This window comes from Candoia aspera, chromosome 10 (genome assembly GCF_035149785.1).
Source record: "Candoia aspera isolate rCanAsp1 chromosome 10, rCanAsp1.hap2, whole genome shotgun sequence".
Taxonomy (NCBI): domain Eukaryota; kingdom Metazoa; phylum Chordata; class Lepidosauria; order Squamata; family Boidae; genus Candoia; species Candoia aspera.
The window spans coordinates 26,832,867-26,860,373 of NC_086162.1; the positions used below are offsets into that span (position 1 = coordinate 26,832,867).

A 27,507-nucleotide genomic window follows, 5' to 3' on the forward strand; every position below is an offset into this window, starting at 1 on the left:
TGACAGGTGCACACTCCTGCCTTACACGCTGCGCACACCCATTTATGGGTGGGGTTGACAAGGTGGTGATTGCGTAGGATTCCTGCCTGGTTTTATTATTCGTTCAATCTAGTCTTCCTTTGGGAGGTGGGGTTGCCTTGAATTCAAGGTTGTCATCATTTCAGGTAAAATATGGTAGTTTTCCATATGCATTTTAACCTTTTATATGCCAAAAGAATAACAACATTGGGTATTTGGTGCTAGAAATTTTCAGGACAGTTCTCAACATAAGGCTTCATATGCAGTTACTGAAAATAAGAACCCTTTCGCACAGCAAGTGAGACCAAGGACTGGCTGATGATCTAAATTAAAGCAGCTGCCGCCACTGCCCTCCCTAAGAAAATCTCTCCTCCCTGGGGGGCTGTTCGGGGGGCTGCATGGCTTCTCTCTCTGGCTTTTGTGGCATTGTGGAGCAGAAGCACCACGCCGGCCATTCTGCCCCAGCAGATGTCAGAGAGCTGCAGGGAAGCTCTGCAGCTCCAGGTCCACCCTGCTTGTGGCTGGGCCCCGATCCAAACGGGAGGGCGAAGAGGACAAGAAGGGCCACTCGGTGCCTTTCAGGGACAATTGCAGCCCACGCAGAGATGACTTCCCCACTTGCCCCCAGATTCTTGTGTTGTGGGTGGCAGTTTAGCAGAGGCTGCTGGGGACAGTCAGCCACATAGATGCCATTTGTAATCCATTAGTCACTGTGCTTTTAACCAAAGAACGGGTTAGATAGTAGCTAAAATGCCATTTCATTAAGGAGAATATCATGAGGCACTCTGTCGAAGGAGGAGGAGGTCTGGCTCAGTTTGTCTGCAACAGACCCTTGCTGGCTCCTACTAATTGTAGCAGGCTTCACCTAAGTGCTTGCAAGCACGCCCTTTGAAGACCTGGCCTGGGACGGCCCTCAGGCCGACAGTCTCCTCCCCTTCTGAAGATGGGGTGACGTTGGCCCCCGCTGGTTTCTTAGGGCTTTGCCAGGCCTCAAAGACTATGGAGAGCAGTGTTTGACCCCCCCCACCCCCCATGCAGTTCTTCTGGCCCTGGAGACTGCCTAAATTGGCTGAGCTCCCCCTTCCCGTCACGGATGACCAGTCAGGACTGCATTTCCCTTCTGGGGGAAGGTGAAGGGTTCTGGCATCTTTGATCTTCCTTTTATTTCCAACATACCAACGAACTTGGTTGGTCTGCAGTCTCTCCCAGAAGCCTCAGCTAATTCTGAGCGTGCCCTTTTCCGACATGGCACCTGGACCCCACTCCTCCACCTCGCGCCCCTCCTTCCACTTCCTGTCTGCGTTTTGGAGGGCTCTCCAGCCTCTCCCGCTGCTCCCCCTTGTTGGGATTGCTAGCAATTGCACCGTCACCCACTGCAAGGGCTCACCCATCACTCCTGCACAAGACTCGAGGCCCTCAGCAGGTGTGTTAAGGTAGGGAGGGGGTCTAGCCCTGTCGATGATGGAGTCAGAAGTCTCCTGGCCCACCGGTGGCCTTGGCTCCGGTGGCTGTGGCAGGACATCTAAGTGGGAGCAGCTCAACCAGCTGAAGCAGGTAGGAGGATAGGCCACAGCCACGGCCTCAGCCATCCCTCTGGAATTGTTGCAGGAAGCGACGCTAGCCCCTGCAGAGCTGCCCGCAACAGTGGAAGGGGCAGAGAAGGCCATCAAGGAGCAGAAGGCATTCATGACCACCATGGAGCTCCAGATGCAGAAGACCACCATAGCTCTCAAGGCTGGCGAGAGCCTGATTCGGCAGGGCAACCTCTATGCCAAGCGGGTGAAGGATGAAATGGAGATCCTCCAGGCAAAGTAAGCAGGTGGTCAGCAGCAGCCCCAAGTGCAAAGCCCACCAGACCTGCCAAGGATGTCTTCTGTTTCAGCACCTTATCAGTCTGGATGTGCTGAACGGGTCTGCCAGACACCTCTCTGCCTCAGTGTTTCACAGTTCTGGGAAGTCCCTTTCTCTTCCTACTCCTGCCCCAGGTCAACCCCAGGGCGGTTGCAAGCCGTTCCCTGCCATTGTCCCTGTGGCCTGAGCCCAGCCACAGTCTGGGCCTGTCCTTGGCTGGACTAGGAGCACTCTCACCCTTGGCCAACCCGTTACATGGGCTGTGTTGTGGGGAATGGGGCTGTGGGGGGCTTTCGCAGCCTTTGTGACAGTACCCCAAGCTTGTAAGCCAGAGGAGGATATTTACCAATGAGAAAAGGCTCCATGCGCAGGGTAGGACACCTTCTCAGGCCCCAGAGAAATAAACTTGAGTCTCCCCATATGCATTGCCTTTCCCAGCTGGGTGCTGTGGGAGGTGCTGTAGTGGAGCTGTGGCCATCCACAGCCATGTTCAGATAGCATTGGTTGGGGAAGCCATCCCACCCATCTGGGTACGCACGTTTTGTTGGCAGATGCTGGGAAAGCCTTTAGCCCAGGAGAGGTCAAAAAAGTCACACACCAAGCATTTCTATAAAAATAATTTATTTACAGAAAGCAAAAACAAAAGCAAAACATTTAAAGGACTTAGCTCCCTTTGGAGCAAGCCTTGCTTGGCTACATATAGGCAGAGAGAAAAAAAGGAAGTGAGAAAACAAGTCCGGGCAGGTCCTCCCCCCAGGCTATTTTGCATGAAGCACGTGCGAGGAGACAATCACTTGCAACCTTTTTCACCCGGCCAAAATGACTAGGATATAGCAGTCTTAATCTGTTAGTAGGAAAACCTCAACACTCCCCTTTTTACACTACAGATTAAGATGCATAACCAATCTTCTCTGACAACTTTATATGTCTTTCCATTCACATTACTTTACCATTATCTCCCCTTTGGTTTAACAGAAAGTTACCATTCTTCCTGTGTTTTTTTTTTTTTCAAACCCAGGTTGTTATAATTCCAAGGCTTTTTAATGTGAAATGGCTTTTCATGCAGGCTTCAGAATCAAGCCTTTGTTTTTCTGTTCATGTGAACAGCAGCAAATCATCAACATAAATGCACAGATACATACAGCCTTGTTTGTCCTTCTTCATATATACACAGGGATCTGCTTTTCCTTTTTCAAAACCAAAATTCTGCAGTTTTTCATCTACTTTTTGGTTCCAGGATCTAGCAGCTTGTTTTAACCCATAGATTGACTTCTGCAGTTCAGACTAGATTCTCCCCTTTTTCATAGCCAGGGGGTTGCTGCATGTATAATCTGTGGTCTAAATCACCATAGAGAAATGCAGTCTGAATGTCATAGTGGTTAACTGACATTCCCTTGAGTGCAGCAACTTTTAACAGTAATCTAATTGATTCACCTTTAGTAACTGGTGCAAAAGTCTTGTCAAAGTCTAAATCTTTCCTTTGAGTGAACCCTTTTGCAACCAACCTTGCTTTATATTTTTGGATTTTGCCATCAGCATCCCTTTTCAGTTTGAAAACCCACCTACAACCCAGACAGCGTTCATTGGGAGGTAGATTTACCAGTTTCCATGTTTTATTTTCTTTCAAGGATGCTAATTCCTGTTGCATGGCAGAATGCCAATTTTGTGCAATCTCAGGTGGTAAAGCATTCACTTGTTCTAAAGACTCAGGTTCTGTGAATATGTGAAAAGCCTTTACTGTTTCAGCCTGAAAACGTGATGGAGGAATGCCTTTATTACTCCTCTGAGATCTGCGAGGTAATACAGGGCTTAAATTTTGACTCCTATCACTTTCCTGAGAAGCATCTGTCTCATCAGACAGATCTTCAGTTTGCTTTTCAGGTTTAATATCCTCATCAGGCAAAAGATCACCATCAGCAAGTCCTTGCTGTTCTCTTGTGGTGGTCAGTTCAACTGGAGAGCTAGAATTTAATCTCCCCCAGTTTTGTTCAGCAAAAGAAGTGCTTTTGCTAATTATTAATTTCTCTCCCATTATGAACCTGTAGCTCCTCTGGCTTTGTTCATAGCCAACAAAGATGGCTTTCTTTGTTGTGGGGCCTCCTTTCCTTCTCTGCTGTTTTGGAATGTGAACCCATGCAGTGCTACCAAACACTCTAAGATGGTTTACCTTTGGTTTCACACCATAAAACAAATGGAATGGAGTGTCCTGAATCATAGAGTTATACAACCTGTTCTGAACATAAGTGGCAGTCGATATTGCCTCTCCCCAGAACTTAAAACATAATCGTGAATCTTTTAACATGCATTCCATCGCATTTTGCAAGGTTCTGCCCTTTCTTTCAGCAACACCATTTTGCTGAGGGGTGTACGGGTTAGAAAGAATTTGTTCTATCCCCTTTTCCACTAGGAACCTTCTGAATTTGTGAGAAAGGTATTCTCCTCCTCTATCACATTGGAGTGCAGATACAGGCCTAGGGAATTTTCCATTTGCCCACGTCACAAAACTTTTAAATTTCTCAAATGCCTCATCTTTATGTTTTAAGATGTAGATAAATGTGTATCTTGAGAAATCATCAATGATGGTCATTGCATACCTTGCTTGTCCAAGACTTGGAGCAAAAGGACCAATAATGTCAGAGTGTACAATTTCCAAAGGTCTAGTTGTAACTCTGTCACTGTGCTTACTCACAGGAGCTTTTAGTGTTTTGCATTCTTTGCAAACTACACAGTCTAAGTATTTGTCACAGGGTTTTATCTTTAGGTCAGCACACAGCTGTGGCATTTGTGCTATATACTTGAAATTAGCATGACCAAATCTCCTGTGCATCAGGTGTACACATTGGTCATGATATTGAGTGTTGCCAACTGCAGCCTTGCAGCTTGGCTTCCTTGCATTTTGCACAATGTACAAGGAGTCTTTTAACATACCAGTAGCACACAATTTCCCATTTTTTCGTATCTCACAACCATTTTTCTTAAATGTTATGATATACCCTGTTGCAGCCAATTGTGCCACAGATAAAAGGTTTGATTGTAAATTTGGCACATACAACACACCTTTTACAGTTTCTCCTAAGCAGGATAAATACAAGTCACCTTGTCCCATAATTTTGGTACAGACCCATCAGCCAAAGATACACTTTGTCTTTCAGTTTTAGACAGTGACACAAAAGAGCTTTTACAATTACATAAATGACAACTGGCCCCAGAATCTAACACCCATACATCAGAATTACCCTTCTCAGCAACCTGTGCAATTTGGGTTGTCTGAAGAGCCTTCTTCTGTGTTGCCCTTGTGTTCTTCTGCTCTGTCTTTCTACTCTTAGGTCTCATGGCACAGTCTCTTTGCAAATGTCCAGCTGAACCACAAGTGAAGCATCGCTGGCTTGCTAGCACTGTGGCCTCAGGTTCCTTTCCCTTCTTTTCCCTCATTTTCTGGTCTTGCAGCTTTCCAGAAGAGATGGGGGGGAATCTTTCCTCTCTCTTCTCCCATTCAGCGAGTAAGCGCTGTGTAACATACGATGGGGCGAGGTCTGCTTCAGGCATAGCCTCCAGGGTACAGATCAGCGTGTCCCATGTTGCATTTAGTGAGGACAGGAGGATATAGGATTTTGTGAGAGGTGTAAATTCCATTCCTCTCTCCTGCAACTCAACAAACAGCTGCTGAATATAATGCAGGTGCTCAGGAAGGCTTTCTCCTTCTGCAAGGTAGGCTCTGTACAGCTTTTTCGTCAGAGTAACTTTACTCCCTGCTGTTGCCTTTACATATAAGTCTCTCAAAGCGTCCCAAAGTTGCTTTGCAGACCTCGCACGTGGACTAGCTGATTGTCCTCAACTCCCAGGATAATGGTGGCTCTAGCCCGCTCATCCTGTCTCAGCCATTCAGCACTGGGATTTTGGGGGTTTTGCTCACCAATTTGCAGCCAAAGATTCTCTCTGCGAAGATAAATCTCCATCTTCAGGGCCCAATTCAAATAGTTGGTCTCTGATAGGCGCTCCAGAGGCATCGCTGAGGGCTGGGTGGTAGCCATGGCTTCTTCCTTCTTTTGCAAGTCACCTCAGCTGGCTTCTTTGTCCTGTAGACCGGCAGTTGCTGGAAAATCTCCAGGTGGCTCCAAAGAAAATCTTCACAGGTCTTTGCTACCTGCCTTTAAATTGTGCATGAGGTGTGGAGTTGATCTCTCTTTTCTCTCTGGGTTTTACTGCGTTGTTTACTGGGCCCATAACCTGTTGGCAGATGCTGGGAAAGCCTTTAGCCCAGGAGAGGTCAAAAAAGTCACACACCAAGCATTTCTATAAAAATAATTTATTTACAAAAAGCAAAACATTTAAAGGACTTAGCTCCCTTTGGAGCAAGCCTTGCTTGGCTACATATAGGCAGAGAGAAAAAAAGGAAGTGAGAAAACAAGTCCGGGCAGGTCCTCCCCCCAGGCTATTTTGCATGAAGCACGTGCGAGGAGACAATCACTTGCAACCTTTTTCACCCGGCCAAAATGACTAGGATATAGCAGTCTTAATCTGTTAGTAGGAAAACCTCAACACGTTTCTCTTCCAGAGGCCGGATGGCTTTCTGTGTCCCCAAAGTGACTGTGTCTGGCTGCGTTCCCCACAGCTCCTAGGCTGTGGGTTTCCAGCAAGAAGCTGAGATTGGCTAAGATAAAGGAGGGCTGCAGCGAAGGGGCTGGGCGCAGAAGGAACTCACCTGTCCTCAGTTGCTGCTGCTACTTCTCCTCCATCCCCCCCCAAGCTTCTCTTTGTGGCAGGCCAAGTGCTAATTTATTTTGACATCTTAATTGGTGTCAAATCCTAAATCTAGTTTTCTGTTCCAGATAGAAACAGCAGCTCAGTGCTCTGCTGTACTTTCTTTTAGCCAAAAGTGGGAGGAGCAGGGAAGGTGACTCTTGTTGTTGTTGTTACCACTGTCGTCATCTATTTGTCCAATCATTGGGTCTTACAGTGATTTGTGTTCTTAAAAGGGAATGCCAATACTGCACTCTCTTGCTTGGCATTTTCTGTCGGTTTGTGGAGGGTGGAATCAGTCTCACTACCCATCCAAGTCCAGCTGAGGTTTGGCTGTTGGGAGATTAAGAGCAAGGGACTTTTCAGAGCATGGAGAGCCTTTGGAGGAGGCCTTCTGAGGATGCCGAGGGGTCTGGAGCCCCAATCCAGAGGTGGATCTCCGCATTCCCCTCGCAGAACAGAAAGGGAGCCTCTCTGGGCAGGGTTGGTGAGGGGTCTGACTGGGTCAGCTGCCAGGAAGGAGGGCCTGTGTGAGAGAGTAAGCAGGGGACAGGGAGTGGGCAGGTGTCCATGCCCCAGAGAGATTCCTCCTTGGGAGGAGGTTGACCAGGATGACCAGTTTGCTCTTCTTGCAGGAGTGGACAGAATGTCCAGCTGGCCAATGCCTGGATGCAGCGCCTCAGTGACCACCTGGAGCTGCAGCACTTCCTGCAAAGCTGCCATGAGGTATTACCCACAGGGGGGTGGGGCTCTCAGGCATGCCCTGCCTGTCCTCTGAGAGGCAAGAGCAGGCCACGGACCCAAGGGCAGCAGACCTGGGGGACACCTGCCCTAGTTACGCTCCCCTCAAATGCAGCCAGTCCTTTGGAGGGCCCCAGAAAGGATGTGGGAGAGGCTGTTCTGCTTTGCCTAGAGAAATCTGGCAATGAAGACCCCCCACACACACACTTTTGTAAAAGGGTAGGGTGGTGTTGATCTTTGTTGGCTTTTTCATGAGGGAACATTCAGGCATGCAGCCTTAACCCGGCACATGTGTGCATGCACACGAACTCCAGGACAAGCTGGCCCTTAGGGTCGGTAGAAGGGGAAGGAATGAACTCAGGGGAAGAGATCCAAGAGTCAAGGGTCAGAGTCGCCTCCTTCCCCCCCAGCCTTCCCCCCATTCACCCTTCAGAGAAGTGACTGCACTCTTCCCCGCTTTCCCTCCACGGAGCCCGGCTGGCATTTCCCGTGCGTGTCGGTCTGCACCCCTTTAGGCCTTCCCGGCACAGTGTGATCCGCCGCTGTTCCTTTAATTATGCTAATTAGGCCTGGTGGAGTTTCGCATCCTCCAAGGCTGCTCGTTGGGAGGGGCCGGCTTGTCCTCCGTCCCCGCTGGGTCCGGAGAGGGCTGTGGGGAGGTCTAATAATCTGATCCCCTCGTACTCCCCGCCGCGGTGGGAGCTTTGAGGTTTCCCACGGCCCTCCAACCGATGGTTCCACCGGGGGTTTATTCTTTGGGGGCCGGAGAACAAGAATAAGCCCGCCGGAGAAAGCGGCTCACGGGGAGGAAGAGGCTGTGCCTTCCGTCCGGGGGCGTCCGCCTGCCCTCCTCCCTCTGCAGCGGCTTCCTCGCTTTGCAGCCCTCCCAGCCCGCACCGCCCCTTCTCCAAGCAAGGCCAGGGCCGCTTCGGGGCACCCTAATGTCCCACCCTCCCCAGAGGGTCTAGTTGCCCCCAGCCCCCTCGATGGCCGGGGGTCTGGAATGAATGGGGGGGGAGGAAAACGGGCGTTTGAACGCTGCCCTCCTCCCAAAAGCTGTTCTCGAGAGCGAGTGCCCCCCCCCCCCGCCAGCTGGGAATGAGCACGCTCGCTCGCTCGCTGTAGGGAGGGCGGGTGGCTCCGCGGCTGCCAGTCCACCCGCTGCAGCGCACCGGCCGGCTTCGGAGCACTCGGGACCGTGACGCGGCAGGGCCTCGCTTCGGCTGCAGCCGGGAGGAGGCGACCCGCTGCGCAGGTGGGGAGGAGGCGGCGGCGGCGAGGAGGCGGCGGCCCAGGCCGAGCGGGCGGGGTGCTTTTTCGGAGCCGGGCTGACTGCGCCTCCCCCGTCCGTCTCCCTGCAGCTGGATGGCTGGGTGGCGGAGAAAGAGGCGCTGATGGCCGGCGAGGCGCCTCGTGACCAGGACGCGCCGTCCTGGAAGCCGCCGCCGCCGCAGCGGCCACCCAAGCGATGGCTTCGGCACCGCGCGTTCATGGCCGAGCTGGCCCAGAATAAGGAGTGGCTGCACAAGATCGAGAAGGTGGGTGCAGGACGAGCGCGGGCTGGGCCTTGCCTGGGGGGGGGTCTCTCCGCGCCCCAACGAGGAGGCTGATGACGCAGAGGTCGCTCGAGGCAGTGCGTCTTTTAGCTCAGGTGGGGGAGGCCCGCGGATCCCCCCCCCCCCCACTGCGGCTTACAGGGTGTTCCAGGGAAGCTGCATCTGTATCTACCCAAGCGCCTTCTGGGTAGACTCTGCTCTGTCTTGGCCCATGATGCATAGATTCCCTTCTCTCCCGTCTGCCTTTAAGGGCAACATCTCTGACCATGTTTGGCCTTTTGTGTGTTTGTGGGAAATGGTGATGTGCAGTGCCCCCTCCCCACCTGGAAGATGGTGTGGTCTTTTGCTCCTCTGGAATTGGGGAGATGGCTGGTCCAGCTTCTGCCCCCGTTCTGTGGGCTAGGGTGGCAGCCCGTAGCCCTGCCTATGGAGAAACACAGCCTGGGTGTCCAGGGAAGGGGCCCAGCAAGCGCGGGGGGGGGGGTAACTGGGTGTGTTTGCTCCCCTGCTGGGGTCCCTCCTCTGGACTCTGGGAGCAGCAGGTGTGGTAGGAGAGGTCCTGGGGCTGAACCTGGCCTGGCTGTGATGCTACTGTGGGCCAGAGGACCCCTGTCTTGGGCCTGGGGTGCTTGAACATCTGGCAAGTCCCTGCCTGGGCCGTCTTCTGCAGGGAGGGGCTGACGTGTGTTTGACGGCAGTGTGGAGAGTTCTGTGAGGTGTGCTTGAAAAGATGCTGTTTCCCAAGTGATGGTGGACCCTTGGGGGGGGGAGTTGTTGTTGTTGTTCCTTGGCACTAGCTCTGAGGGTGCTCCAGATTGGCTGAGGGCTGCTGCCTGATGTTCAGTGAATCCAGAGCAGATGGTGGTGAGGCAGAGTGCCGTTTCTGCCCTCTTGTCACTGCATACTGTAGCTGTTGATGCTGGATCCCTTCTGAATGTTGGCATCGGATGTCTGTTGGCATAGGCATGGTGCAGCTTATTTCCCTCGACCTGCATTCCTCAGGAGTTGGCGACCCCAGGGTGGCCTTGCCACAAAACGGCTACTGCTGCAGCCGAGCTGAGGGCAGCAGGAAACCCCCGGGCTGGCGGACCATGTGCTTTGCAGGCCAGAAACTCTGGGCCGTCAACAAGGGGTCCCAGGAAGTGTCCCCCAGCACCCCTCTCACCTCTGTCCAAGATCTCTGCAAGCTGGGTGGAGCAGGGAATCCTGCGCCAAGTGGAGGGGGCAGCCGGCTCCCAAGAACTTTCTTTCCTCGGTGCAAGGCATGTGCTTCACCAACAGCCACACCTCCCCCTAAATCTACTTCCTAGATACCCCTGCTCTCTCAGGAGATTCCCGGTACCTGAGCCGGGCTTAGTGCTGCTGCTGTGCCATGTCTTAGGGGGCAGTGGGAGGCCTTGGCTATGCCTTGTCGCTGTGTTGGCTCTGTGTAAACATGTACAGAAAAGCGCCGTGTGGGCCAATCCTGTACACATGCCTGTATAAACAAGGCTAACCTGTCAGTAAAGGGCCGGCAGGCAGGAGGGGTGCTGGGCTGTGCGGCAGCTCCGGCAACTGTTTGCCCTTGGAATGTTATGGACTGACAGAGGCCACATTGTGATCTCTGACAGCAGCAGCAGCAGCAGCCGCCTTGCACATTTTCTCAGAGACCCCACTCAAAAGTTCCCTTTCCAGCTGGGGTGGGAGGGTGTTTGCGCTCAGATGAGAAATTGCTTCTCAGCAGAGAAAGACTGGTATTTGCGGATTTCAGAGGAAGTGAAGCAAGGTAGCAGCCATCGGAACACTTCCCAGGGCCTGGGCCTGTAAGCGTTGCTAAGAGCCACAAGGGGCATATCTGACTCCTTGTGGCGGAACATGGCCGGGATGGTGCTTGGGCATCCCTGCTTTGCTTGTGGGCTCCCCTTGAGACGTGCACGCTGCAGCGAGGTAGGTATCTGGCCCGATAAAGCTACACAGAGAGTTTGAGGCAGCATCCTGAGAACTCCTCCAAAAGCCGCCCCCTCCCTGCAGGCAGGAAGGCAGCTCACGCACAACTGCGGTGGGGGCTGTTGCCCGCCCCTCACTGCTCCCCTCACAACACAGGCAAGGGCGACTAGGAGGGCTGTGGCACCTTGAGACGGGCAGGAGTTGTGCCCCTTGGCAGCCTCGTGCCCAGGAAGGAGGTGCTCATCCAGGCACACACAGCCTCCCCCAGCCCAGGGGGACTCCAGGGGAAGGTGCCGTGACTTGCATGGAGGCAGGAGACCTGCACACAACAGGTCTACAGGAAGAGCTTCTTGCCAAACAGGTGGTGGGAACTCTCCTGGGGGAGCAGGTGAAGGGATGCTGGAAGAGAATCAGTGGAAAGAGCATTGGTGTAAAAGTGACAAGGGGCTGCCCCCAAAAAAACATCTCTGTGCACAACCTCAGCTGAGAGGGGGGCTGCTGGACTGGTACATCAGGCCCCAAATCACCAGGGGCAACACCCCGTTTCTCCCCTTTGGCTGCCAACGTGCATCAAATGAAAGCATCTGCCAGAGGGCAAGACAAGCACGGCTCCGGGCTAGACAGGCTGCCTCATTTCACAATCCCCAAGAGAGGGATAAACGCAGTGCTTGCTGAAAGCACAGCTGGGACTGGGGAGCAGTTCTTGGGCCTTTTGAAAGTCAACTGTAGGAGCCCAGAGTCACCTGAGAGAGGAGAAGAGGGCATCCTCCGGGGAATCAAGGCTGCAGGCAGGAGCTCCGGAGAACCTACGTTTAGACTCAGCCGCCAGGATAGGGAGCCGCTTACATCTCCTGCCACCGATGGCAAAAGCTGGTCGGGTTGGTGAGCCAAAAGAATTGGTGGCGGCAGCCATAGCCGCCCCTTTGTTGATTGTGGCCCATGTTCCTAGTGACAACCCCCCTGGCCCCACAGAGTTGGAAGGGATCACGTGGAGATGGTCAGACCAGCCTGCGAAGCTGCAGCAGAAAAGGCGATCCATATGTGTGTCGGGGCCTCCTGGCCGGGCAGACCACAAACAACATTTTTTTAATACCAGGATTGGGAGTGAAGGCCAGAATCTCAGCAAGGAACTTCCAGGCCTTGTTTCTTTGTGTGGGAATTAGGCAGGGGCTCTTTGAGTGATTTGAATTCCCAGGTTCTTTGCAAGTGGGACTGAGCTAGCATTTATGAAATAAGCTACTAACGAATTCCTCTCTGATTTTGTGGGTGTGCATGTCTGACGTTCCTCCCATTACTTTCCCAGCTTCCCCACAGTCCCTCACCTCAAGCTACCGCCCCACAGAAGCCCAAGGCACGTTTTCAGAGGGGTGGCTGCGGTGGGATTCAGACTCCGGGAGCACAGGTGTGCCTGGTGCAGTCCCCAGAGCCTGGGGGCATCCGTCCCAGCTTCCTGAGATGTATGGGGCACACCAACAGGGCTTTCCTCCCCTGGGACCCTCAGGAGCTGGATGCGTCAGGTCCAGCGTCCTGGGGCATTGGCAGAATCTGTGGGGTGCTGTGCCAGCTTTTCCCCTTTCTCCCCCCCCCCCCCACTACAGGAAGGGCAGCAGCTGATGCGAGAGAAGCCCGAGCTGGCGGAAACCGTGAGGGAGAAGCTGGAGGAGATCCGGCAGTGCTGGGCAGAGCTGGAGTCTGCCACCCAGGCCAAGGCGCAGCATCTGCTGGAAGCCACCCGGGCTGACCGCTTAGTGCAGAGCTACGCAGAGCTGGACAAGAAGCTTCTCCACATGGAGAGCCGACTGCAAGCTGTGGATGCTGGGCCGGACCTCGCCAGGGTCAACAGCAGCCTCAGGAAGCTGCAGGTGATTTGCGAAGGGCCAGGGAAGGACCCTCCAGGATAAGAGATTTGGGCACATGGGGACTGTGGGGACCATGCGGAGAGGTTGCCAAAGAGAATCTGGCTTTACGGTCCCAGCCTTGGGAGGGATTTGCTAGTCTGGGATTCTCCAGGGCAGAGTATTCAGGGGAATGGCCCAGCTCAAACCTTTGCAGAGATCCTGGAACGCCTGGACCTCTCTCGGCTTCTCAGGATGGTAATCGTGAAAGAAATTGGAAACGCTGCTGACTACAAATAAAGCAGCAAGTGCTTAAACTGGAGGCGCCCTGTGATTACCTCCTGCCCCCTCCCCATCCCCAATAATCAGCTCTAGTTGGTGCCTGGGGGTGGGGGAGTTGGCGTGGGCCTTTTTTCAGCAGGCGGTTCGCTCCTTGGCAGCAGTGAATTAGGCTTCCCCCTCCGAAGGTCTGCAGGGCTTAGGAAGGAGCTTGGCAGCCAGGAGGCTTGGAGAGCAAAGGGTGGGGATGCCAGGGTGGAAAGGGGTGCCTCACTCTGCTGGGCTGTTTGCCTTCAATGGCTACGTAGCGGGTTAGGGTAAAGGTAAAGGTTTCCCTTGACGTAAAGTCCAGTCGAATCCGACTCTAGGGGGCGGTGCTCATCTCCGTTTCTAAGCCTTGGAGCCGGCGTTGTCATAGACACTTCCGGGTCATGTGGCCAGCATGACGACTCGGAACGCCGTTACCTTCCCGCCGAAGCGGTACCTATTGATCTACTCACATTTGCATGTTTTCGAACTGCTAGGTGAGCAGGAGCTGGGACGAGCAATGGGAGCTCACCCCGCCACACGGTTTCGAACCGCCGACCTTCCGATCGGCAGCTCAGCGGTTTAACCCGCAGCGCCACCGCGTCCCTTACCCACGTAGCGGGTTACAAATGTATAAAATGCTTTCCCTCTGATTTGTGGGCTGCGCAGGCAGCCTTTGCCAGCATCATAGCTCGCCAGTCCTTTGGCTCAGTGGGGTTAGCTGCTCCTCAGCTGGAGGTGCCTGGCCCAGCTTGCTCTGTGGGGACAACTGGAGGCATTTCTTGTAGCCCAGCTCTTCGGAGATGTATTCTTCATGTTCTTGACCAGTTGCTGCTGCTACACTCTCTTTCCCATGCTTGGCCCATCTAATGTTTTCGCATTTTCCCCAAAGAGCACCGTCTGGCTTCCTTGCCACACAGAGCCTGTCTCAGATGTGCTCAGCTGGAAAAGAGAGACCCTGCAGAGCTCTGTGCAGCCTGGAGACCAGCAGAGCCCCAGCCTGGGCCAAGAGGAAAGCTGCCGGGCTCCACAGGACCAGGACGCCACATGTGGGAACTGGGGTCCTCTGTAGGGAAGCCAGGGGAGAGAGTGTCCACAGCACCTCTGCCTTCCCCTGCCCTCTCCACTGTGGGTTCCCCTGGCCGTTTTTTTTGGAGGAGAGACCCGGAGAAGCTGCTGTGTGAGAGGCAAATCTGGGGCATCGCAGAGCAGAGTGGGTGCCGGGGAGCCACCAATGTGCGTGAAATTGATGGGGACGGCAGGCAGCCAGGTGGGCCATGAAGGGCTGGCCTTGGAAAGCGCCTCTGCTCTGCATCGCTGCCTCCTGCTTCCCACCCACTGAGAATTACTTGGCTGCTCCGTAATCTCTCTCTTAAGATGGCTATTCTTGTTTCTACTTCTGGCATGAGGTGCTTCATGGCTTATTTGGTCCTTTTAGAGCAGGGATAGTCTGTGTAGTAGTAATTATTAGGGTTGGTTAGTCAGTCAGTCAGTCATGATGGTGATAATTTAATTAATTAAACTTGTGTGCTGCCTGACTCCCAGCAACTCTGGGTGGCTCACAACAATCAAAGAAATTAACAATAGCGTCAATAAGAGATAAAGATAAAAGATGGCAAGTGTAATGAAGTGAGGGTTCTCCCTCTCCCTCGCCAAAGGCCCGGGTGAAAAGCCAGGTCTTCATGGCTCTTCTAAGGAACACGGGGGGCGGGGGGTGGCATCCAGATCATTCCAGAGGGCAGGCCCTGCTACAGAGAAGGCGTGCTTCCGGGGTCCTGAGAGATGGCATTGTTTAATCAATGGAACCCAGAGCGCGCCAACCCTGCCAGATTGAACCAGCCAAGCAGATACTATCGGAGACAGGCAGTCCTTCAAGTAACCAGGCCCTGTGCCATGTAGGGCTTTATAGGTGGCGACTAGCACCTTAAATTGCACCTGGAAGCAGACTGGCAGCCAATGCAGCTTCTGAAGCGTTGGTGTTACATGGGCATACTGAGGCATTCTGGACTAGCTGAAGCTGCTGAGTGGTCTTCAAGGGCAGCCCCACATACAGCACGTTGCAGTAGTCAAGCTGCAAGGAGACTAGGGCATGAGTCTTAGGCCCCCAATCTAGGAATGGGCACAACTGGCACACCAGATGGAGCAAAGGCCTTCCTGGCCACAGATCACCTGCTGACTCTTAAGGGATGGCCCCCTGGAGAATTGCAGCCCCCCCTGCCCCCAGGAGAACTCTCAGCTGGCTCCCTCTCCTTGGGAACTGGGGCAGGGGTCTTCCTCCTGCCTCCCTCCTGATGGCTCAGGGGGTACTGGCTGCCAATGCCCGAGCTCGGGACAGGGTATTTGGAGAGGGTGAGTTGGGCTGGAGCTGCCCCTGAGCCCCACCCTGGGGGCCTTTTTTCTCTGGCTGGTTTCTTGCAGGTGCAGCTCACCTGACAGGTGACTGCAGTCCCTGGCGACTGGGCCGTCAGCTCTGAAGGCAAAGCCATAGCATTTAGCAAAGGGGTAAATTCCATCTTCTGTGAATTTCACCCATCGAACAGAACAATTCCAAGGAAAAAAAGGGGGGGATTCTGGGTCACTGAAGGCTTGAGCCGTGAGCTCTTATGGTAGCCAACTGCTTCTCGGAGGAAGGGGCGGCAGCTGCTCTTGGCTGCAGTAGGGGCTGCAACAGAGCCCCTCACCCAGGTCCATGCTGGGCAGAAGCTGGAGGGTGCCCGTGGGTGCCTTTTCTCTGCCAGCCCATGCTGGCCCTCTCTCTTGCAGACCATGGAGACGCAGGTAGAGGAGTGGTCCAAGGAGATGGGGGAGCTGCAGGTCCAGGTTGCTGCTCTGCCCCCAGAGACCACCAGCAGGGAGATGGTGGACGAGAGGCAGAGCGTGGTGGGGGCGCGGATTGTGCGCCTCCTGGAGCCCCTCAGGGAGCGCCGGAGGATCCTGCTGGCCTCAAAGGAGCTGCACCAAATCAGCCATGATCTGGAGGACGAGCTGGTAGGTGCTGGGCAGAGGTGGCGGCCGAACCGGCTTCTGGAAGGCTGACAGGGTCGTGAGTCAACCCAGCTCTCGATAAACGGGAATGGGAATGAACCTTCCAGCCCCGCAGGGGTCTTTCTTGACTGGTGTTCCCCACTACAGAAATTACGAGGAGGCAGAAGGGGTGAAAGGGCCACCTGGCTTGCCCCACACCCCAGCCAGAAACAACAGTGAAAGGCCCTCTCTAGGCATAGGGCAGCCAAGGGAGCCGAGGCTGGGGTGTGTGAGACCCCAGAGGCCATTGGCGGGACAGAGCCATCTCCCTGGCAAAATGGGGCCAAGATGGGAATTGCTTTTGGGGACAGGCCATCTTTTTGGCCTGACTCTCCCTCCATTCTCTCCTTCTCCCCTTTTAGATCTGGGTCCAGGACCGCCTGCCACTGGCCATGCTGAAAGACCTTGGGAGCGACCTGCAGACAGTTCAGCAGCTGATCAAGAAGAACCAGGTGAGGGGCGGGGTGCTGGTCCCAGGCTTCGGGTGGCAGCCCTGCCCCAGAGGGAGGAGTCTGGGCCAAGAATGGGGCTTCATTATGAAAGCAGCCCAGAAGATCTCATTGCTTTGGAGAGTGGTGCTGGTTTGTCTTAGCCTGTGGTTTCCAGTGTGAAGCACTTTCTTCTGCAGCCCAAGCAGACAGGCACATGGTGGTAAAGGAGGCCTGCAGAGGATGCTCCGTCACCCTCCTCCATCCTCCGGGGCCAAACCTGGAAAGCCAAAGCTTGGCTCTCTGGCTGGGCACCAAAAAGCAGCAACCCCAGCGCCTTTTCTCTCTGGCCCCAGGCCCTGCGCCGGGAGATCCAGGTGCACAGGCCCCGGACGGAGGAGGTGCTGGAGCATGCTGGCAGCGTTGCATTCCTCAGGAGCCCTGAGGTGGACTCCGTGCGGCTGCTGTTGGAGCAGCTCTCCGGACTGTGGGGGGTCCTCCAGGAGGAGACGGAGCAGCGGCAGCAGCTGCTGGACACCACCTACCAAGTGGAGCAGTACTACTTTGATGTGGGGGAGGTTGAGGCCTGGCTGAGCGAGCAGGAGCTCTTCATGATGAACGAGGAGAAGGGCAAGGTAAGCGGGGCTAGGCAGCGCTGCCTCCCTGGTGGCAGCTTACCCTCCCCGGGTGCTGTGCGCCCAGGCCAGAGATGCTCCTCCAGGGCTTCCCAACTGTGGGCTGCTGGTCCATGAAGGACAGGAGGGTGTCAGGGCAGGGATTTGGGGGTTCCCACTGGCTGTATAGTAGCTCCTCTTCCCAGATCGGGGCACCGGAGCAGCCCCTGCCCCGGAGCCGTTGGGAGGTCAAAGCCGCAGCTCTTGAGAGCTGCTCTGCCGCTGATCCCCCCTGACTGCTCCTCGGGGACCCTCGACAGGCCTCGCTCTTCCTGCTCCTGGCCCCACCAGATCCAGAGCCAGTCAGAAAAAGGGTGCTTGGAGAAGCCACCTTCTCCAGCTGTGGCTCAGCCCGCTCGAGAAGATAGGAGGCCCCCCTTGTGTCATGGGGGGACCAGCAGGGCCAGAGGGGGAAGGGAGGTGCCTCCATCAGTGCTCCTCCCTGGAACCTCCTCCTCCAGGATGAGCAGAGCACGCTGCAGCTGCTGAAGAAGCACCTGATGACCGAGCAGACGGTTGAGAACTACGCGGAGACCATCGCCCAGCTGTCGCGGCAGTGCCGGTCACTGCTGGAGCTGGGCCACGCAGACAGGTGGGATCCTCCCCTCCCCTCCCCTCCCCTCCCCTCCCCTCCCCTCCGCCTCCCCACACTGACCAGGTCCTGTCCTTGCCAGCGAGCAGGTCAGCAGGAGGCAGTCCCGGGTGGACCGGCTCTACGTGTCCCTGAAGGACCTGGTGGAGGAGCGCAAGGCCAGGCTGGAGCAGCAGTACTGGCTCTACCAGCTCCACCGTGAGGTGGATGAGCTGGAACACTGGATTGCTGAAAAGGAGGTGGTGGCCAGCTCACCCGAGCTGGGGCAGGACTACGAGCACGTGACGGTGAGAATGGGCGAAGGGAAGGGGGCCCAGAAGTGGGAGGGAGACCCTGCCGGGGTAACCAAAAGCTTGCGGCCTGTGGCGGTGGCCCCAGGGAATGGGCTCCTCAGGGGTGGGGAGATGCGCTTTGTGCACACCTAGGAAACGCTCCCAAACCTGTGCCAGCATCAGGGCTGAAGGGACAGGAAACTGGAGATGAAAACCGGCTCCCGGGGCTTTTACTCAGCAAAGGAAACACCGACAAAGGAAGATTTGAGCTGCAGCTGAGCTGAACACACCTATGGGATCTGCCTAGCTCGCTCTCTGTTTTGCGCAGCTGCTGCAAGAGAAGTTCACGGAGTTTGCCAGTGAGACAGGCAGTATTGGCAACGAACGAATCTCGGCCATCAACCAGATGGTGGATGAGCTGATTGAGTATGGGCACGCAGATGCTGCCACCATCGCTGAGTGGAAGGATGGGGTGAATGAGGCCTGGGCGGACTTGCTGGAGCTGATCGAGACGAGGGCACAGATGCTGGCTGCCTCCCACGAGCTGCACAAGTTCTTCAGCGACTGCAGGGATGTCCTCTCCCAAATTGAGGAGAAGAAGCAACGCCTGCCGGAGGTTGCAGTCCGTGAGTGCAAGACCTCGGCTGGTACTCTGCAAAGGATGCTCAACTCCTTTGAGCACGACATCCAGGTCCTGGTGGCACAGGTGAGTGGGGAGGAGAAGGCACTGCGTGAACTCTGCTTTAGGTCTGGGGAGGAGGGAGCTGCTGGTAGGATCATCTCTCCCTGTTTTGGGGGGGCGAACGGCAGGTTCGGCAGCTGCAAGAGGTGGCAGCCCAACTGCAGACAGTGTACGCTGGCGAGAATGCTGATGCCATCGCCACCAAGGAGCAGGAGGTCATGCGCTCCTGGAAGGAACTGCTGAGCTCATGTGAAGACTGCCGGTTGCAGGTCACCACCACAGCTGATAAAATCCGCTTTCTCAACTTGGTGCGGGACCTCATTTCCTGGATGGACACCATCCTCTGCCAGATCGGGGCTGGCGAGAAGCCCAGGTACGGCCAAGACGGGGAGAGCTGCGCCCTGCCTCCCCTCCTCCAAAGGAGCTGTGCCTCCTCGGGGCCCGTCCTCTCTCCCCACGGCATCTCTGTGTGCAGGGACGTGTCCACTGTGGAAGGGCTGATAAACGACCACCAAGGCCTGAAGAGCGAAATCGAGGCTCGCAGCAAGGCCATCTCTGCCTGTGTGGACCTGGGCAAGACCCTGGTGCTGAACAGAAGCGCAGCTGGCGAGGAAGTGAGTCTCCACCCGGGGCAGAGTCCCTCCCTCCAGAACTGCTAGACAAGCGGTCCCAATGCGTGGAGGGGTTGGAAGGCACCCCAGACCTGGCACCCAGAGGGCTCAGGGGATTTAGCGCACAGGGGCCCACCCAGTTGGTTACAGAGGCTTGCAGCTTTGGGAAGAAACCAAACAGCTGGAGACTGCTGGGGTGTGGATCAGCTACCGTGGACTGGCTGAGGAAGGAGGTTCTGCAAAGGAGATTCTGGAGCCAGGCCTGTTCTTTGTAGCCCTGAGAACAGTGGAGGGGGATACAGCAGGGAGCTCCCCTTCTTCAGCTGGATGTGGAGCAGAGTCTCCCAAGAAGAAGCCTCCGGGTGGGGAGAACCCGGCTGCTCATGGCACTCACCTGACGGGCACCATGAGTTTGGGAGGTGTCAGTCTGGGAATAATAACCAGGCCATCTTTGCTCCTTCGAGGAGCAGCAGGCAGGCCAGAGACAGGCAGCCCCATTTGCCTGCCAGCCTTAACACTTCCCACACTGAGGTTTTTCAAACTTTTGCCAGGCCCAGTCACCAGAGAGAGCTGAGGACAGAGAGGCTTTTTCATTCCGGGAGCCCATGGCGAGTGCCTGGGTTCACGCACTGCACAAAGCCAAAGCCTCCCAGTGAGTCAAGGGCTCTTTCCGAGATTGTGAGGGAAGCTGGGAATCCTGGAAGGTTCGGGATGATGTCCTCTCCCCTTCCCAACCAGGCTTCTCTTGCTTGCAATGCAGATCAAACTCCACCTGGAGAAGCTGATGGCCAAGAAGAAAGAAATGGTTGACAAGTGGGACCAGCACTGGGAGTGGCTGCAGCAAAGTAAGCCTGGCTGGCCCTCCTCTCCTGCGGGGAGAGCCAAGGGGGCCGGGCTGCAGGAGAGGAGGATGGCCACACAGCAGCTTCAGCAGACCATCATGTGCTCCGATCCTCGGTGCTTGCCCCTGGAGTTATCATGCTCCGCTGGGGGGAGAGAGAGAAAGTGTTCAGGTCACGCATGGCCTGAAATTTGGACACATGGATCACTGTGGCTGCTGCAGCCAGGGCCCTGGCTGGATCCCGAGTTGGGCATCCCTTGGCTGCTGTGCCTCTAGGCTTCCTGCGGTGGGCCAGGGCCGAGCAAGGGGGGCAGGCACTCAGAACAGGGAGGGAGCAGCAGGGTTCCGTCTGCTCATGGTTATTCCTGCCTCTCTGGCAGTGCTGGAGGTGCACCAGTTTGCTCAGGAGGCAGTTGTGGCAGATGCCTGGCTCACGGCCCAGGAGCCCCTGCTGAGGAGCCGGGAGCTGGGAAACAGCGTGGATGAGGTGGAGCAGCTCATCCGGCGCCACGAGGCCTTCCGGAAAGCCGCTGCATCTTGGGAGGAGCGCTTCAGCTCCCTAAGACGTCTCACCACCGTATGAGCTAAGACTCGGGGCCTTTCGTGGGGACTGCGGGACTGAGCGGGCCTCAGGCTAGTGGGCGTGCCAGGGGCAGCCGAAAAAGAAACTTACTGGTTTCTCTCCTTGTATCTGTTGCCCCTCAGATCGAGAAGCTGAAGGCAGAGCAGAGCAAGCAGCCCCCCACCCCCCTTTTGGGCCGAAGGATCTTCCCAGACCCTGCTGAGCTGAACAGCAAGGGCGCCTCCCTCCTGTGCCAGCCGCTGTTCGAGAAGGACCTCTTGCGAGGTCGAACAGAGCCCCATGCGCTGCTCAATAGAGTGGAGCCGGGGACCCCAGAGCCTGTGGAGGCCAAGGTGGCCTACGTCCGGCAGGAGCTGAAACCAGAACGGTTGAGGCCCAAGATTGACCACCTTCCGGAGGGCCTGGGGGCTGTGGTAGAAGTCAAAGCCCAGGAGAAAGCAAGTGAGGCCACCGCTGCAGTCGAGGAAGCCCTCAGACCAGGCCCCCCGAGCCCAGCTCCCGGGACTTTGCTAGAACAGGTGGAGGCCAAGGTAAGCCACCTGGAGACGCGTCTTGACAGACCCCAGGAGCGGCGCTCGCTGGAGCGGCATGAATCTGGTGAGCAGGAAGCACCCCGGCAGGAGCAAGCAGAGCGCAGGAGGGAGAGGCGGGACCGGCGGGCAGAGCGGCGGGAGTCCAGCGAGCAGGAGGCACCACATGTGGACCCCAAAGGAGGCGGGTAGGTGCTTGCGCCTCAGACAGCCGGTATGGGAACAGAGACTTTGGCTTCTGGGGAGGAACGCCCTTGCACCTTCCCATGTCCTGGGCCCATGTGGGGGACTTTCTGCCCAAGGGCCATCACTGGATGTGCCGAGCCACTGGGATTAGCTGAATCCTGCCTTTGTGTTTTTAGGAATGATGGCTGTGATTTCAGTTGGGGAAACATTAATCCAGTCATGAAAGACTGATGAACCAGCAGCATTCCCAGGGCAGGTGGGCCATTTGCCAAGCCTGGATGGGCACTCAGAAGGAGAACTGCAGGCAGGCTGGCCCAGGCTGAAATTCTGTTTCAGCCACCTTCTGGCAAGATGTGCCCAGTACTTTCTTGGCCACAAAATGCCACTTGCCTGGCCGCTGCCCTGGCAAGGCTGCCCCGCTTGCAGTCTGATCCGTCCTCTCTTGGTCCGTAGCAAAGCAACCCTGGCTGACATCGTGGAGCAGCTTCAGGAGAAGGAATCTGGAGTGCTGGCCCCTGCCACTGTGAGTACCCTTCCTCTGCTCACTGCATAGCCACGTGAGCCCCCGGGCATTCGGTCAGTGGTTGGCACACGATGAAGTGTGCAAAGGCACCATCCTCCTTTGTTCATGGCCATCTGCGGCCCTTTCTCCCCTGCAGCCCCGGGAAAAAGAGTCCCCTGCACGCTTGCTCAACGGCCTCGACGTGCTCCCGGAGAGGACGCCGCGCCCAGACAGACCCCGTGCCCGCGACAGACCCAAGCCTCGCCGGAGGCCCCGTCCCAAAGACCCCAACGCGCCACCAGGTGAAGCCCGTCGGTCACGCTCTGCCCCCGCCCAGAGCAGTGCCCCACCGCCACCACCCCCGACACACACCACCCAGCAGGAGGGCTACCTTCTCCGCAAGCTCGAGCTGCAGAGGCCAAACAAGAAAGCTGCCAACAGGTGAGGCAAGGCAGGGGGTGGCATGAGCCGAGGCCCTGCTCCCTAATGGGGGAGGGACAGCTCCCAACAAGACTGTGCCACTCAGGTGACAGCCCAGATCCGACAGAGCAGTGGCTTGCAGTGCTGGCAGCTGCTGCTCCTTCTGAGGCCCAAGAAGACAGTCCGGGCATTTGGGTGGCCACGGGCAGCAGGCAGCTGGGCTGGGTGATCTAGTCAATGGGAGCTCTCTGTTCACTGACCCCCAGGGCTTGGGGCTCTGTGGAGAGGCGCTCCCAGGACAGGTAGTCTTCTGGTTATGACCCTAATTGGGACTGGAATTTCCATCGCTTAGCAAAGCAGTCATTAAGGGAAACATCACCTGTCCATGCCGCTTAGCGACAGCAGTCCTAGCATTCCTGGTTGTTAGGCGAGGACCTCAAACTTCTCCTGCCTTGCATGAACTGCTTCTGCTTTGACTCCCCCCACCCGCCTGTCTACCCCCCACCACCAGCTCTGCCCTTTTGGCCACCCTGCACGGCATGGCCAAGTGGGTGGGCAGTGGGATACAGCAGCCTCTTCATCTTGGCCATGCTGTGCCAGGCAGCCAAAAGAGCAGAGCCGGGGTGGAAATGGGTGGGTGGGTGGAGTTGGAGCAGAGGCAGTTCACGCAAGGCAGGAGAATGTGACTGTGGGATGCTGCAGCAGTCATAAATGCAGGCTGGTCGCCAAGAGCCTGAATTTTGTTCATGTGACTGTGGGTGTGTTGCGATGGTCGTAAGTGCGAGGACTGGTCATAAGTCCATTTTTTCAGTGCCATCCTCTGAATGGTCGCTGAACGAGTGGAAAGAACCCAAGGACTACCTGTACTGAGGGAGAGAAGGGTTAATGGAGATGAAAAGCCTCCAGAGCTGAAGAGAATCTGCCTTGTTCTTACTGTTCTCCCATCCCCAACTCAAATGCCCTGGGGAAAGATAAGTGCCAGCTTCCAGACAAAAGCAAGGGAGCTGCCGGGAGCAGCTTCTGGGAGCATGGATGGATCCTGGGAGATCTTCTTTTCCTCCCCTTCTGGCAGATCTTGGATCAACCTTTACTGCGTCCTCAGCAAAGGGGAACTGGGCTTCTACAAGGATTCCAAGGGCCGGGAATCTGGAAGCACCCACAGCAACGAGCCTCTGCTGAGCCTGCACAGCACCACTGCCGAAGTGGCCAGTGACTACAAGAAGAAAAAGAACGTGCTCAAAATCAAGTGGGTCCTGGTGGGGCCCCTCATCCTCCTTCCCAGGATGGGTCCAGGAGCCAGAGCAGGGCCCCGGGCCCCTGGAGGCCGAGCATTGGGATTTGCTTTCTGCTGGCCCTGGGAGTGGACTGGGATCCTCTCCAGAGGCTGGGCAGGGTTGCGAGGAGGAGGCCAAGCTCCCTCCCTGTTGACAGGGTTCTCCCTTGCAGGACTAATGATGGGGTTGAGTTCCTCCTGCAAGCCAAGGATGAGGTAAGGTCTTTTTCATCCCCCCCCGTCCCCCCCCCCAACATGGTGGGCCACCTCTGCCTCGTACAGACCTGAAAGGGCCCTTTCCTGCTCTAGGAAGACATGAAGACCTGGCTTGAGGCGCTAACTTTTTCCATTGCGGAGCATGCCGAGATCGCCCGCTGGAGCCAGGCGCTGCTCACCACCTCCTCCACCGATGAAGGCATCCCCAAACGGGACACTGACCGAAGGGCCAGCACCTCTGGCAGGAAGAAATGAGACAGCCATCCCCCACTCCCCCAATGTTGGGAGGGACAATCAAGGCATCTGTGCCTGCAGGCTTGCCAACATCTTGGTGTGTAGAAAGGACGCGAGAGGACGCAAGGCTGCCCAGCAGGAACCCTGATGCTGCTAAGAAGGGGGGGGGGCAAAGGGGTGGCATGACTTCACTGAAACTGGTGCCTGGGAGAAGACGCTGGACCTGTGCAGTTGGGACGCACCTGGGAAGTGCAGAAAGAACTTCTTCCCTGTCTCTTCTGTCCGCCAGGAGCTGAGAGAGCAATCGGCCTGGGGACCAAGAGTCTTTCTTTCCCTTGAAGGGCAGCGGGAGAGCAGGTGCCCTGTGGGCTCCACATTTATTTCCAACTGTGTCCTGGTGGCTGGACAGGAGGATTCAGTCCACGGGGTTCCTTTTGCTCCTCTGGGTCTGTGGAATTACTGCAGCTCCCCAGAGGGGTCCCTGTCAGCTGACCAGCCCTAGGGTCTGGACAGTGGGAGGGGAAGCCAAGTGATGGAACAGGGGGCCTCAGGGGCTTCTGCTGTCTTTGCAATCCTGAGGAGCTGCTTGGAGGAACCTCGCAGGACACCTCTTGTCTTCCTTCCAGCTTCACGTCTCCCAGAAATGGTGCTACTGTGGGTGCAAAGGACAGTGCTTGGCTGGGTTTGGAGGGCTTGCTGTAGATCCCTCTTGGTGCACATGTCTCCTCATCCCATCTGTCTGCATTCAGGCTCCCGAGGGTTACTTTGGTCGAATGGAGTTACTCAGAAGAATATTGGCACGCACACGTGCCTTGGAGGAAATTGCCAGGAAAGGGGAGAAAAAGATTGGCTCCTCACCTCGCTTGGCTGCCTGGCTCCGCTGCTGCCTCTCACTGGGGTTGGAGAGAACATTCCCTGGGCCTTTGCGCTCCCCAGTTAACTGCCTTTGGACCCCCTTCCAAGATTTGTTTGGATGCCCTGCTGGGCAAATCTTGAGGATGATCCTCACAAATATGGCCTGATGGGGTTGAGGAGCAGGTGCACTTTCGACCGACCCTTTAGCCAGTATTTCCAGTCTGCTGCTTTGTTTGCCAGCTGCAACTGAGCCCCACATTGTGGACTCCCAATCTCCCTGCATTCCAAGATGCAGGGCCTGTGCCGTTCCTGGAGCTGAGCAGCTGCCCACGTGTGTGGAGGCCCCTTGAACAAGCCACTTGCACATCCCTGCCCTACTGTGAGGGAGGGGCTCACCCAGGTGCACTTTTATGCACTAACACAACAGGGGAGCCAGGAGGCAACAGCTTCAGCCCTTCCCAGGCCCAGAGACCTGGCTGGCCCTGGCATGACACCTCCCAGCTTGGCAATGGAGATGTTTCACAGGGCCGATCAGATCTTGCTTTTAAAGCCCACCTTGGCCCGAGTGTCCCAAGGGCTCCTCAGTTTCTGACCCTATGTCCACTGTGGCAAGGAGAAGGGAGGGCAGCTGCTCCTGAACCAGAAGCAGGGACATCCATCTCTGGCAACAGCCAGGAGCCGTGCGTGTGGTCCCTTTCCCGCCTGGCCAGGAACGTCTCCCGGCAGAGCTCTCCTGTGCTAGGAGGAAGCGGCCTGGGAGGAAGAGCGTGGTCGGTGTGTGGCTCTCAGTAGAAGGGTGCAAGTCACAGGGATCCTGTGGAGAAGCTGCACCATGTTTGATAGCTGCACTTTGGAACTGTACTTCCTTTCACGACATGTTAATGTGGATGTACATGTACAATTTTTAAGAAAAAGGCAAAGATAACTAGGGGGTTTAAACAAAATTAAAGTGTGTGTGGTGAGCCCAGAAGAACACCGTTTAGCTGCTGTGTGGCTTGACTTTTCCCAAGGGCCTTTTGCCCCCAGAGGTTAGTGCTGCGTTGATGCCCTGGATGCCTGCCACTGCCCCCCCCCCACATGCTTCATCAGTGAGGGGTCAGTGGCCTGACAGAACTGGTTCCTGTGGCTGTGTGACACGCTCAGCTGGAGTGGAGGCCAAATTTCACTGCATGTCACTTCTACCTTGCTGCTCCTGGATGGGTGGAGTTGCCGTGGCTGCAGCCACCAGGTGCATCTGTCTTCTTCCATCCCTCTCTGGGAGCTTCCCTGGTCCAGAGCTGTAACTGCTTTTCTTTGTCTTGTATAGAGAAGGATTCACCAAAACTGGAATAATTGGGGGTCACATCATCTCTCTGGTAAATCTGGAGATGTGTGGGTTTTCAGAGACTGGTTTGTGCAGATTTAGATCTTGGCTGCATGAGATCAAAAGATCAGCTCCTCCGGACTCTCGAAAGGCCTGAACTTGTGTAGTTGCCTCAGGAAGGGGCCCTCGTTCCATGCACACCCAGTGACCAAAGCTCAGCTGAAACATCTTCAGGAGCAGCCCTTCCTCAGACCAGCCCTTGATGTCCATGTGCCCAGAAGTGACCTGACTCCTCCCTGTTCCAGATGGCTCTCAGGCTGGAGCAATGGGGAAGGCATGAGCTGCTGCTCCAATAAAGGGGAATGGTGTGGTCCAAGACCTGGTTGCAACTGAATGCTGTGGAATCCCGTTTCTTTGTGAGGCCTGTCTTTGGGGTGGCCGTTCCCGGTATAAACAGGCCGGGGGCTAACACCCAAATCTGCCACCGTGTTTCCGGGAGCTGCTACTTCCTAAAACTCATCCTGGCTGTTTCCCACACTCACTTTTCTTTGTCTCTGTCCCAGGAGGGTCAGGCTGCCTGCCCGAACAAGGGAGCAGCCAAGCAGGCCAGACCCACTGCCTTTTGGCCCCCCCACATCCATCCCTAGCCACTTAGGTTGCCTGGCTGGGCCGTTAGTATTTGGCCTATAGATACAGGTTGTCGGATGAGAATCGATGGGTACAGAGAGCGGGTTTGTGCGCGGCTGTAAAGCAGCCGCCTTAGTTTGGTTCGGGTCTAAGGCGGTATGGAAATTCATCCACGGGCTTGATGAGCAGAGCAGTGGGGAAGGCCCTGCGTGCCTCCTAGGAAACTCCGGGGGAGTGGGGCACAAAGGCTATGCGAAACAGCTGAACAGAAGCGAGAGCAACCACTCCACCCTTTCTGGGGAGCCACCAACCTTTCCTGCCCAGCCAGCAGCCGGTTTTAAAAGGCGCTTCTCTCCCCCGGGCTGCATTCATCCCTTGCAACGTGCCCCGATGTGGTGCGTTGGAACTCAACCGCGCTTTGCGTTTCTCTGGCCCCCTTAATGACCTCCCCCCAACAGGAAAAGACAGAGGGGTCCCACTGCTTGCTCCCCCAAAGTCCCTTCCGCAGGCAATTGCTGAGAGCCGGAGCCCGGTACGGGAAGGTAAACGGTTTCGGAAAATCGCGGCGCAGCCCGCTAAGCGGGGCCGCCGCCTCCCGCTTCGCTTTTCCCGCAGCGGCAGCGCCCCTGACGCCGGAGAGAGGCGGCAGGAGTACGACGCCCATCTACCTCCAGGAGGTTC

The 27,507-nt window shown here is 56.0% G+C and overlaps 1 protein-coding gene across 1 annotated transcript in view; it reads left to right on the forward strand.

Moving 5' to 3' along the window:
* Positions 1 to 25,162, forward strand: part of SPTBN4 (spectrin beta, non-erythrocytic 4) — a 46,016-nt gene extending 20,854 nt beyond the window's left edge. Inside the window, exons 17-36 of the mRNA XM_063312523.1 lie at positions 1,627 to 1,829; positions 7,245 to 7,335; positions 8,712 to 8,888; positions 12,431 to 12,694; positions 15,737 to 15,961; positions 16,360 to 16,449; positions 16,782 to 17,060; positions 17,561 to 17,691; positions 17,774 to 17,978; positions 18,292 to 18,669; positions 18,774 to 19,018; positions 19,121 to 19,259; positions 20,017 to 20,101; positions 20,478 to 20,674; positions 20,803 to 21,398; positions 21,850 to 21,919; positions 22,056 to 22,339; positions 23,391 to 23,564; positions 23,765 to 23,807; positions 23,901 to 25,162. Of these exons, the coding sequence (XP_063168593.1) occupies positions 1,627 to 1,829; positions 7,245 to 7,335; positions 8,712 to 8,888; positions 12,431 to 12,694; positions 15,737 to 15,961; positions 16,360 to 16,449; positions 16,782 to 17,060; positions 17,561 to 17,691; positions 17,774 to 17,978; positions 18,292 to 18,669; positions 18,774 to 19,018; positions 19,121 to 19,259; positions 20,017 to 20,101; positions 20,478 to 20,674; positions 20,803 to 21,398; positions 21,850 to 21,919; positions 22,056 to 22,339; positions 23,391 to 23,564; positions 23,765 to 23,807; positions 23,901 to 24,062 (4,038 nt within the window). The 3' untranslated portion in view covers positions 24,063 to 25,162. The remainder of the gene's footprint in view (positions 1 to 1,626; positions 1,830 to 7,244; positions 7,336 to 8,711; positions 8,889 to 12,430; positions 12,695 to 15,736; positions 15,962 to 16,359; positions 16,450 to 16,781; positions 17,061 to 17,560; positions 17,692 to 17,773; positions 17,979 to 18,291; positions 18,670 to 18,773; positions 19,019 to 19,120; positions 19,260 to 20,016; positions 20,102 to 20,477; positions 20,675 to 20,802; positions 21,399 to 21,849; positions 21,920 to 22,055; positions 22,340 to 23,390; positions 23,565 to 23,764; positions 23,808 to 23,900) is intronic.
* Positions 25,163 to 27,507: the final 2,345 nt, after the last annotated feature.